This window comes from Stegodyphus dumicola, chromosome 11 (assembly GCF_044657685.1).
Source record: "Stegodyphus dumicola isolate Sdum_Otavi_A_Nest chromosome 11, ASM4465768v1".
In the NCBI taxonomy this organism is placed as follows: domain Eukaryota; kingdom Metazoa; phylum Arthropoda; class Arachnida; order Araneae; family Eresidae; genus Stegodyphus; species Stegodyphus dumicola.
The window spans coordinates 84,408,435-84,420,674 of NC_140778.1; the positions used below are offsets into that span (position 1 = coordinate 84,408,435).

At 34.8% G+C, this 12,240-nt stretch overlaps 1 protein-coding gene across 2 annotated transcripts in view; it reads left to right on the forward strand.

Annotated features, from left to right (window-relative positions):
- LOC118199377 (MAM and LDL-receptor class A domain-containing protein 1-like) overlaps positions 1 to 12,240 on the forward strand; it is a 344,431-nt gene that overhangs the window by 63,743 nt on the left and 268,448 nt on the right. For both annotated transcript variants that reach the window (XM_085826944.1, XM_085826943.1), the window contains exons 12-16: positions 822 to 942; positions 3,862 to 3,999; positions 7,135 to 7,421; positions 9,194 to 9,284; positions 12,098 to 12,229. In XM_085826944.1, the coding sequence (XP_085683070.1) occupies positions 822 to 942; positions 3,862 to 3,999; positions 7,135 to 7,421; positions 9,194 to 9,284; positions 12,098 to 12,229 (769 nt within the window). The remainder of the gene's footprint in view (positions 1 to 821; positions 943 to 3,861; positions 4,000 to 7,134; positions 7,422 to 9,193; positions 9,285 to 12,097; positions 12,230 to 12,240) is intronic.

The following is a 12,240-nucleotide window of genomic DNA, read 5'->3' on the forward strand; positions in this document are numbered from 1 at the left end:
AATAGGAAACTGCAAAAGGCGAAAATGAGGTCATGTAGCTCACTAGGGCTAATGAGTGAGAGTAAGCACTTGGTGTTACCACGAACTTTGATTTTAAAACACACGATACGAAATATTAAAAATAAAAAGTAAAAGTAAAAATCTTGGTTAAATAAGTAGTAAGACGAAGAATTCATCGATGAAAAATAAAGTCCTAATTTTGCAAAGTTCATCTTTCTTGAATAGTAACTGCAAAGGAATAGTAATTTTTTTTTTTTTTTTTTTACACATTATATACACTACCACCACTTAGAAGAGGCTATTGCGGTTTTAATTCTGGCTTTTAGGTCATCCAGGCTATTGCGGTTGTAATTCTGGCTTTTAGCTCATCCATGTTCGACACTCTCCTCCTGTAAACGTTGTCCTTTACAAATCCCCAAAGTCCATAACATTGCAATAGTTGCCAAAAGCAAAAGAGAGAAAAATGCAATTAATAAGCAGACGATATTTAGAAAAGAACAGATATTTAGACTGGAAAATGAAATTATCTGAAATTAACCACACGCGCAGACGATATTTACAAAAGTAAAAGATATTCAAACTGAAAAGGAAAATATATAAGTATATATAAGTTATTATTAAATATATTAGTCAATAAATGTCATAAGTTTGTTTATATCTTCATTATTTCGTGAGTTATTAAACATCAAAATGCGTCCGGGACTTTATAAACATCCTGTATTTCTGTTAATACAATGCAAATCGTCTAAAAATGTACGAACAATGTCTGTATTCTAACATTCGTTATTGCTGCTTTAATATAATTTATCTTTTGGCAACAGGTTATTTTCCGAGCTACTATTGGAGCAGAAAAGGACGGATTTTTTGCTATCGATGACATCAAAGTAAGAGCTGGAGAGAAATGCGACCTAACTCCTGCCATAGCAGATCCTCGATATGAAGGTACGCAGCTGTATATATATAAGATAAAAATAGATAAAGCAGCTTTATAATTGAAGTTAGCAGTAGCTCTTAAAATTCCTCATTTTTAATTTGGGTATTTCCTCTCTGTATTCTTAAAAGTGGTAACAACTTTTCTAGACTACTCCATTTCTACATCAATCTATTTCACATGGCTTGAGTAATGCTGATGACGTAACTTGAGCAGAAGCATAAAATATAACAGCATAGTTTGGCAACGACGTGTTAATGGATTATGTAAATTAATTTCCTCAATAATTACTGAGAAACATTTTAAGGGAAAAAAAGAGAAAAGGAGGAAAGAAAAAGGAAATTTAAGAGATTTTATATTACGTCCTACGTCCAAAAGGGCGATTTTTTTTCATTTGCACACACATACACGTTTCGAAAGCATTTAAGCTAAAAATATTTAAAAACAGCATATCTTTAGAATTTCCGATGAACAATGTCCCGCATTGGAGATAAAAAAAAATGTGTTTTATTCCCTACAGTGTTGCCACTGCTCGCTTTGAAACTGTTCCTTTGTTAAAAATTCTTTAAAGTTTTACAAAAGGTAAAACCGATAATTAAACCAATTCGAAGTTCCATATCGGACTTCTAGGTGCTCATATTCGGGTAGAAGACTACGTTATTCAAAATTTGCTGGCTGTAGGTACTGTTGTTTTTTCACAATGCAATTTTTTTAATATATATTCATCCAGAATCTTCATTATTTAATTTTTTTAAATATAATACAGGGCGATAATGTTAGGTGGCAACAATTCGAAAAGTGTTTCAACGCAAAATGCTGTTTCGAGACTAATAGCCCTTGTGGGCTAACACCCCCATTGGGCTAAAAATTCGATTTTTCTCCGTTATGAATGAACTTGCTTGGTATTTAATCTGACAAAATACTGAAAATGGTGTGGTTCGAATGAATTGCCACCATCAGATAAGCAGAGCAAATGACCATGAAAAGTAATTAATTCAGTTTAACGTTCTGGTCCATCTTTACAGGTTATGCAAGTAGCTAATCCTTAATTTTAATTACTAATCCTTCATTCATTTAAATTTGAGTTTCTGGCACTCAGCAAAAATGGATTAATTACCAAACAGACGTTTTCATGGAAACAAGAAATGATATAACTCTGGACACTGATTTTTTTATGTTTTTAGGCCAAAGAGGCGGTAGCCCAGAAAGGCTTAAGTTTCTAAACCGTATTTTGTGGCGTTTCACAATAAACGGCGAATCACTTTTTAAATTGTTGCCACCAAATATTATCGCCCTCTATTATATTTAAAGAAATTAAATTATGAAGAATCATTCTGAAGGTATGTATGTTTCTCGCATTGTGAAAACACAACGGTACCTAGAACGATCAAATTTTGAATAACGTAGTCCTCCACCCGACTACAACAAAACAAACTTCCCATTTGTTTTGTTTGCTATTTCATATTTTGTTAAACTTTAACGAAATTTTGAATAGCAAACTCAACGATTTGAAAGCGAGCAGTGGCAACCACTGTACCGAAAAAAATATTTTTATCTCCAGCGCGTGATGCTGTCTATCTGAAATTCTAAAGATATAATGCATTTAAATATTTTTAACCCAAAGGGACATTAGCCCAAATGCTCTCGAAACAAAAGCACCCCTATATAATCTAAAAGATTTCAAATTTTTTTGAAAATAATGCTGAAATTTATAGAATAATTTTAAGCAATTCAGTAATAACATTAGCCTGTTGATTATCAATAATATTTATTATTGATGAAATTTATAGTTTAATAAGAGATGCTAAAAGATTCGCGTCAAAGTTTGAATCTTAATTCCTTGTTAAATTTCATCTCTATTGGTCTTAAGTTCTATAAAATTCGCATATTTCAATGGCAACTTATGAATCCCTAACTTCTGAAGAATAATTAATTTACGTGTGAACACTAATTAAAACTCTGTATATAAAATAGTATAACACAATTATTTTGTGTATATTATATATCGATATATGTAAAATATTGTTGCTTTCTACGGGTTCCTTGAGTAATTGATGACAACACTTGATGAAGAATCGAGACACAATTTATTCGCCAGTAGGCGCTATCACACAGGACAGTTCCTAAGATAGGTTTACGCTCATTGAAAAACTACGACAAACACGCTCATTGAAAACTGCGACCGCTAAAACGGTCGTCAGGCTGTAACGGAGAAAACAGCTTCACGGCAAAGCACTAAAATACAGCTCCTAACTCAGTCGATCACTCTAGCTAATCTCCGGATTCAAGATTGTGCTTTTTCCCAGGACAGGCAGCGTATATATAGTTTTAACCTACCTTCCAGAATATTCTCGCAGAAATTCCCTAAGAATGCGTTCCGGAATGTTCTCGCTCCCTCTGTGACTTATCGTTAGCTTTGTTGCCAAATATTTCCAAATGGGCGATTTCGCGTCAAATCTGGCTACTCTGACTTATCAATGCCATATTCTGGTAACCGTAAGCCCGTCTGCTTTGCGGGGAAGCTATATCACCGCGTAGGCGCTGGGCATTTTGCAACGATATAATAAACGTAGCGCATAGTGTACACGTGGAATTATTTCTTACGTGTTTCCTCTTTCAAACTTTTTAATAGAATGCAAAACCATAGAATATTAAGCAAGAAAGAAAAATTTATGCTGTGAAATGTAGGGTATCTGAGGGATAAAACATGTATCAAAAAGCTGAAAATAAAATTTGAAATAAATATTGTTATTTGTATAAAAACTGTCTTTGAATGATATTTACCTAGAATTTCGGGGAAATAAGATGTCTTTTTTATATTTCTTAAGGCTTTAATTTAGCCTTCAGTAGTCATAAACATACATTCAATTTGAAGTGCTTAAATCGCAATTATTTTTAAGAAAACTGTTTCTCATCTCTTTTATTCTTAGCTATGGAGCTTCTGAGTTGCACTTTCGACAACTTAAACCTATGCAGTTGGAAACAAGATCCTGAAACTCTTGCATGGAAATTTGGAAATGCCTCAATGTTTGTCAGTACTGGACCGAAGGAGCCACTGAATGGAAAAGGTACATTTTGTTAATATGTATAATACTTTGTAAATAATTATACAATTTGGAATACTTTTTAATTGTATTTCTGCTTTTCCCTTCTTGTTGTGTTCGTATAGTTTTGCTCATTTATTTTATTTATTTATTACCTTTAGACTGATAATCTTTCGGTTCCTTTTATAATTCGTCTTATTTGTCATTACGTATCTTGTATTTAAGCGTTTAATTGTTACATAGAATTGAAACTTTTATTCTCAGCAGAGTGAAGTTGGAATTGTAAAAATAGTTTAGTTAGAATTCTAGATATGGGCAGTTTCATTGCTCATGGGCCTTTAGCAGCAATTTTTGAAGCCAAATTGGTAATATTAAGCGATTTTCTGGAAGGTTTACGAAAACAGCTGTCACCAATCGAAGATGTCTGGTCAATGATTGGAGAAAGCCTGTCCCGGCATGCCGTGCACCCAGATACTTTAGCTACGCGTGTGGTCAGGCAAACTTTGGCTATATGTGACGGCAGCATGGTCTGCCATTCCCTAGCAACACATTCAAAGCCTCTTTTACTCAATGCTGTGACATCTAGCAGCCGTTACTGACAAACGTGGAGGTAACACTCACTATTGACTTTTTTGTCTTCCTCACCACAGAGAAGGGTGTATTTCAAATGAATTAACATTGATACTGTGTGTAATCTGTGAAATAAATTGGGTTTTGATGTTTCTTGTCTTTCTTCATGTTGCCTTTTTAATGGCAAGTAGCGTAATTGCCTTATATATTTTTTAATTAAATCGAAATATCAAATATGCGAAAAGGTCACTATTAACTATAGAATTTGATAAAAGCAAAATCGGCTTATTTGTCTAAGCTGATATACACGCACAAAAAGTATTTTTGTTTCTTTGTGGCATTCCTCTCTTTCGTTTTTGATAAGCACAAATTGCTGCACATTTACTCTTGCCAGACTTGTTTTGATTGCATTCACTGCTAATACCATCATTCAGGAAATGCGGATATGTAATCTGTACATTAAAAATTTGTTTGCGATATCATTCATGAGGACGATGGATTTAATAGCCTGATAGTTTACTATACTTGTACGGAGAACTACTTGTTATCTGCGGTTTTTTTCTCTGGTTTCCATATTTTGCATGTTAAACTGAATCTTTTATCCTCATTGGTTTTAAGATAAATTTTGAGCATGCAAAACTCAGATAGAACTATTTATTCTTTTTCATTTCATATAATAATAATTTGTCAAAATATATGTACACGTCTAATGGAGGAAAAATGGAAAAATTTAAATTTTTATTAAAAATTGCCAATTTGGAGTCCAGCTGGTATGAATACAACCAGATGGCATCCCAACCTATAGAGGTTACCCAAGGGCACCATTCCCCGGTCAAGCCTGGGCGACAGTTATGCACACAGTCAATGTTTTGAAACGCACTTCAAAGCTAATCGGTCGCCATACAAAAATAACGAAGTGCTAAGTCAAAGACGACTGTCCCCCAGTGTTGACCAACGGGAGTTAAACCCCCGAGGACAACCTTTTAACATTTAACCATGTAGTGTCATCACAACCAAAGGGCAGACAAGTCACTAGTACGGTCTCTGCCGAGCCTGAACCTACCTCCGAATAAACGATGGTTCTAAGTCACTATGAAGACTGACCTTCCTAGCTTGTTTGCTCGTGTTCCGTTATGATTTAATATCTTTCTTGAAAAACTTGTTGGTTTCAATAGTCTTCTCGATGGTTCAAAATCAAAATTTCTGTGTCGATACCATCAATTTCGAACACTTTTGCACATCACAAGAATATTTTCAACAACATAAGCTACAGTATGGTTCTAAACGTTAAAAAAATTATCGCTTGCAAGAGCCATGCAAAAATTTTAATTTCTCGCCACCTATTGTCGCTAGTTAACAATAACGTATAACAAAAAGTGGCTAGTTCCGAGTTTGTTCGACTTGATTGAACTCCATTCGGCCGACGCAGATTCTCAAAAGAACTAAAATAAACATTTCGGTTTATAGTTTTAAAATATCAGGGAAAATCATGGTGTAAAGCGTTGTTTTTGAGAAGACTAGTCTAATTTACAGTAATCATTTGAGGCACGAACACACACTTACTTTATCATCATCTAATTTCTTCACAGCTTCATAGTGCTTTGGGATTCTTTAACGTTAAATCAAGCTCCAGAGCCTCCTTTATTGATTTTATTTTTCTCTTCTTCTTTTTAAAACGTAAAATTTTTTTACCCGAAAATATTTTTCTCAAAAATCTAAATATTTTTTTCTATTTTGTATTATTTTCCTTTATTGTTGTTTTTACTGATTCTAACTGGTTAGCCATTAGGATAGACCAGATCCACGAGTCCAAGAACCGTCAATAAATCCCAGACAAATGTAGATCGTTTCAATAGGTACTCTTTTACAAGTCCCAAACAGATAAGAAGGTGTTCAGGAGTGAAATGATCGGTATTACATTTCCTACTGATAAGGTAGATCTTATTTCCCAGGTCAAGTTTAACGCATTTCATGTGTTGACTTAGGAGTCTGGTTAAAGTAATCTGCTGAGAGTAATGTGCTTTAGAAGTAATCTGCTTTAGAGGCCGGTCTAGAAAAGCCATAAGGCAAGCTTGGGCTTGCCAGGAGGGTGCACCGCACGATACCTACCTACCCCCAAAAGCAATAGCACCTCCCGGTTGTCTACCAATGTACCAGTCATGAGCCAGAGGAGAATGACAAGAAAAGGCAACAGTAGGTTTAACTCTCGAGTATACCTCCAAAAAGGTCAGGGTGCCAGTTGTCGGTCTTCCTTAGCTAGGGCATCAGCCATTTCATTACAACTGAAGCCAGTATGTGAAGGGATCCATTGCAGATGTATATCATGACGGAAAGAGAGTTTTGGTAGTGCCTCAAGTCCACTAGTTGTCTCAACGTGGCAAGGGGGTGACAATGGGCTAAATGGGGAAAGTACACCGGGAGTTTCTCCTGATAGGGCCACCGTAGGCGTCAAGGCATTTCCTCTTAGCCCAGCTAAAATTAGTAGGCGAAGTCGGAGTGAAGTCAGCCATCTACCTTTTGGTGCTTCCCGTCTCTTGATGACTACATTTTGCGTTTTAATTTGCAAATATTATTTTCCTTTTCTTCCAGGTCACTATATTTACATTAGTTCTTACGAAGGTAATCAATCGAATTATGAGAAGGTTGCCCGGATACAGTCACCGGTAGTAAGCTCGTTCGCGCCTGATGCTGCCTGTTTCTCTTTCTATTACCACATGTTCGGTGCTCATGTTGGAGAACTGGCGGTTTATATGGTGCCTATGCAAGATCAGAAGACGCCTTTAGGAAAGCAAGTGATATGGAGACGAAAGGGTACACAGCCGGACAAGTGGTTGCAGTTTAGAGATACACTCAACGTCACGGAAGGAGATTACAGAGTAAGTTTTTCTGTAGTGTATAAATAACTAGCTTTTAATTATAACTAGGTTTTTGTAACTGATCGATACATTTAATACGGTTTTTTTGTGAAACGCGGCCAAGCTTATATTAGTTTCTTGCTCTGGAAGATACGATAAGGGTTATTTTCAAGATATACCTTATTTTTTCATGCAAAACAATTAGTATTTATCCACTTCCAGCAATCTACATTTATTTATATGCTCCAGAATCTACATTTTTCATTTATTTACGCACAAAAATGTACATTTGTACAACTACAATCAGTTTCTTTTGCAATAACGGGTACTCTTCTGTTATCGGGACCGGATTCAGAAATGTATATATGTAAGCATGTCTTTATGCATGTAATGTGCGTACATGTGTGTATGTATAAGGTATTTCTGCCGCCATCTTAGCATGCCTTCGTGGTTTACTGGTCAGCACAGTTAGCGCGTATGCGAGAGGTCCGTGGTTCGAAGGCTAACAGAATAAATTTTTTCACTCATGAAACTCATATCATAAAATTTTAATGATCCTGACGGATTTTTTTGTCCTTCTTTAGGCGTTACATTTCCTCCGGTGGTCAAAATTTGAACTATTTTTAATTGCAGAAATCGTTTCTCCATAGTCCATGTAATATAGTGTTGTACTACAGTACAACAGTACAAAGTCCGTAATCCGGACGTCCATTATTCGGAATGATCTGTAATCCGGACCTCAAAGCCACAAACTTACGCATGCGCGTTTGATGCGCGCGTATGCTATGCATGCGCGTAAAGCCAGTAAAGCGTTTAGCCATGCGAGCTTCCGATATTGAAGAAAGTTACATTGAAAGAAATGTTTAATAAAGTAAAAAAATAAATATTACGCTTTTTTTGTAAATGTTGATACCCTTTAGATCATAATTGCTCTTTATTTCATAAATTACGGTTTCATAGTTTTAATTGTATAATTTCTGCATGCCGTCTTACCAGATTTAAATTGATGATCTATAATCCGGAAAACCCCTAATCCGGAATCGCCGGATTTCGGACTTTGTACTGTATGTATATATATATGTATATATATATATATACCAAATTTGATCAAAGTTCAATAAATAGAACGGGTTCTAGAGTGGTGTGACTAGGGTCACTTTAATTATAACCCCTCTGTACGCATAAATACGCTGTTACGCTAAAAGAATGTTTCAAATGCCCCCGTAATATGAGACTTACTCAAACAATTTTCATGAAGACAGCTTCAGGTCTATACCTCGCTCCTAATATATGTTCGGAAATGTTTGTCATATTTCTGAAAAATTTTGAAAAGTAAAAAATAAACTGCATGCTGCATGGTAATTTATGTTGCATTTTTAGAGGATTGGTTAAGTTTATTTTATTATTTGAAAATTATCTTAATAAATCGCATTTTAATTCTTATAGCTGTACACCTGTTTGCACAGGAAGTTAATAATAAACTGAGACTTTAAATTTTTTTTTTTAAATGAGATTATATACTATAAGGTATTTTCTCTCTCCCTTCCGCTTGCCTTCGTGTTGTACTTGGAAGCATACACGTATTCGAGAGATCCAGGGTTCGAGCCCCGGCGAGGTCATTGCATATTTTTTATGTTCCAACATCGATTTAACCTAATAACTGTACAGTGATAAGGGCTGTCAAATTATTTTCATTGTATCGTACTTTTATAATGTAGAATTATGGGGAAATAATTAACATTTTTGTTATAAGCCAAATTATCATATTTTACCTTGCCATATATGTTTTTCAGATTGAAATTGAAGCAAAAGGAGGCAATGGATTCGCAGGAGATATCGCCATCGATCAAATTGTTATGTCTCTTGGTGCATGTCCACAACAAGGTAATGATAATTTTCTGACTTCATCTATTAGGTTGGCCAATAAGTCCTGGAGTTTTTTTTTTTTAAGTGAAAGTTTTTCATGAAAAGTAAAATGTTTTGGCAATGTCTTTTATGTTATTCGATAGAGAATTATGTGCTCTATAACGCAGTGTGTTTAATTTTTTTATTAGTCCAAAGGGATTTGAATCCGGAAGGACTATTAGTTCCATTTTGGCATTTTGCGTCGGACTCATAAATGTCGGTTCACTTTTCAAACTGTTGCCACAAAATGTTAGAGTCCTGCATTATATTTGAAGAAATTAAATAATGAAAAATCTGCATAAATGTATGTATATTTCTCGTATTGTGATAAAACAACGGTACATAGAGTCATCGAATTTTGAATACCGTAATCCTCCAACGAATATGAGCATGTGGAAGACCAAATTTGAAATTTGAAATTTGTTTTATGATCGATTTCCTATTTTTTAAAACTTTGACGAATTTTTGATTAACAAATTCACGGATTTCAAAGCGAACAATGGCAACGTTGTGCAGAAAAAACATTTTTATCTCCAGCGCGTGAGTCTCTGTATCGGAAATTCTAAAGATATGCTCGTTTTAAAACTATTTTGCGATATTGCTGTTGCACTGGATCTTATGGTTTAACTGCGAGGAACATGATATTTAATAAAGAAAGGTAACACACAAAATGTTAAAAAACGCTCCTTTGGACGTAATTTAAAATCTGAAACATTTCAGATTTTTTTATATATTTTTTGTTCTTTTCATGTCATTAAAATAAAGTGTCAAATCGGTCAAAAAAGAGCAATTTCGACACCTTCTGCTTTTTGCGTTTAATCGAGGTGCCAAAGCCACAGAAGCTGTCCGAAATATTTGTGACGAGGAAGCGATGGCTCAAAATTGATTTAAGCTGTTCAAAAATGGCGATGATTTTACATTCGAAGCATTGAACAGTTTATTGAACGTAGGGAACAAGTTGTAAAGACCAATGCAGAACACATTATTGATTGCTTTGTTTTTCATTTCTTGTTTATTTTTTGTGCGGCAGCAACCTAATTTTTTTTTAAAAGAAGGCAGAACTTATGGGCCAACTCAATATTTAATATAGTAGTATACTGCTATGATGGTATTGCAAAACTTTTGGGACTGGAATAGTTAGTTTGGTTAAATAATTCTGTTTATTTTACATTATTTTTTAAAACTATATATGCACAGACTCTTAGAAAAGTCCGTGGGTAAAAATATATTTACGGGTGCCCCTTGGCAAAAATTGATGATTTTTGGAGGTACATGGACATTGAAATGGTGCAATTCTTTGACTTGTTACTTTGGCTTTGTGTAGCGGCGATTATTGCGCAAAAAATCTCCGCTACTCAAAGCCAAAATAAAAAGTCAAAGAATTGTACAAATTCGGTATCCATGTACACATCGACTTATTTTCACTTAAAAACATCAGAGAATTGCACAAATTTGGCATTGCGCACTCCCTTGACTTTGTCCATGTACACATCGATCTATTTTCACTTAAAAAATTAAAGAGGCAGCCAATTCTACACTAGAGCCAAACAAAAAATATATAATCTCAATAAACTGCATTTTAAATCAAACAATGAAATAACATAAAAAAGGAAATTCTTCATAGCAACCAATTGCGTCATAATAGGGTTTCCTTAACATTCATTTACTCAGGTTACCACAAATGAAGCTACAACTTGGCGATAAATGACACAATAACTTAGCAATAATCCAAGTGGCACCCTTAAATATACTCTAACCAGTTCTTGTATGCCGTTAGAACAGGGGAATATTTTAACTATCTTCACTTTCCGGAAATTAAGCCGTCAGAAAAATAGCGGCCATGTTAGTGCTAGCAAAACCTGTTTAGAAAGTAATTTATACTTCTTTTAAAGGAGCTAAATAAATTGATTTCTGGAAAACAATAATTAGATTCTCTCATACTTCTTAAAAAATAAAAGCATGTAAGCTAAAAAGAAATTAATATTATTATCGATCGTGTAAGGATAATTTTGCCGGCGTGGATCCTTTACAAATCTTGAGTGCTAATTACATTTTCCTTCTGTTTTGTCGTTACCATCGACTGAATGTACATCTGCGGAAAGAAAACTTAAGAAAGTTAGTTAGGAGTCAGCAGAGATTCAAGTATATAGACTTCCATTGAAATTTCCTAGACTGTAAATATTTTCTCATTAAACTGGAAATTCTGCAGATGTGCGCTTAAAATGTGAACGAGATTGATCAAAGGTCTTCCGTACGGGTACTTCGGAGCACGTAAGGGTACACGTCATAAAGTGTTTTCTCTCTCCTTTCCATACGTCTTCGTGGTGTAATTCGAAGCATACTCGATGCGTATTCGAGAAGTCCAGGGAGGGCATCGCTCATTTTTCACGTTTCCTACTTCAAAACAACCTAATGGCTCTACAACGTATACGGTTGATTCAATTTGAAGCGTTTTCGGAGAGGTGGTGGTAGCAGGAACATTTTTTTAAGTTTCATGTTTCAAAGTATAGTGTTTTGTTTGTTGTTTCCTCGAAATTACCATTGTGAAGGGAACTCTTTAATCCTTACGTTTTAAAACCTAATTTATAAATAGTTGATGTACCGAAAGCTGTTAATATTAAGCAAATGTTGCTTGCATTTGATGGCAAATTTTCCAATTGATAGCCAGTGTATTTGATATACTACTTCGCTAATTAGCGGCTTGCGAATTTATCCGAGAAAAATACTTTTTCTATAAAATATTGCACTAATAAAAACTTTGAAATTATTGGTTTTTATTACTTTTATCTCAGATATGTGCGATTTCGAGAGTAGTCTCTGTGGCTGGACGGTTGAAGCAAACAGAAAGGGTAACTACTACTGGCAGAGAGGAGCAAACCTTATCAAAGGACCAGATAGAGATCATACCACAAGGACTGAAGCAGGTAAATATTCA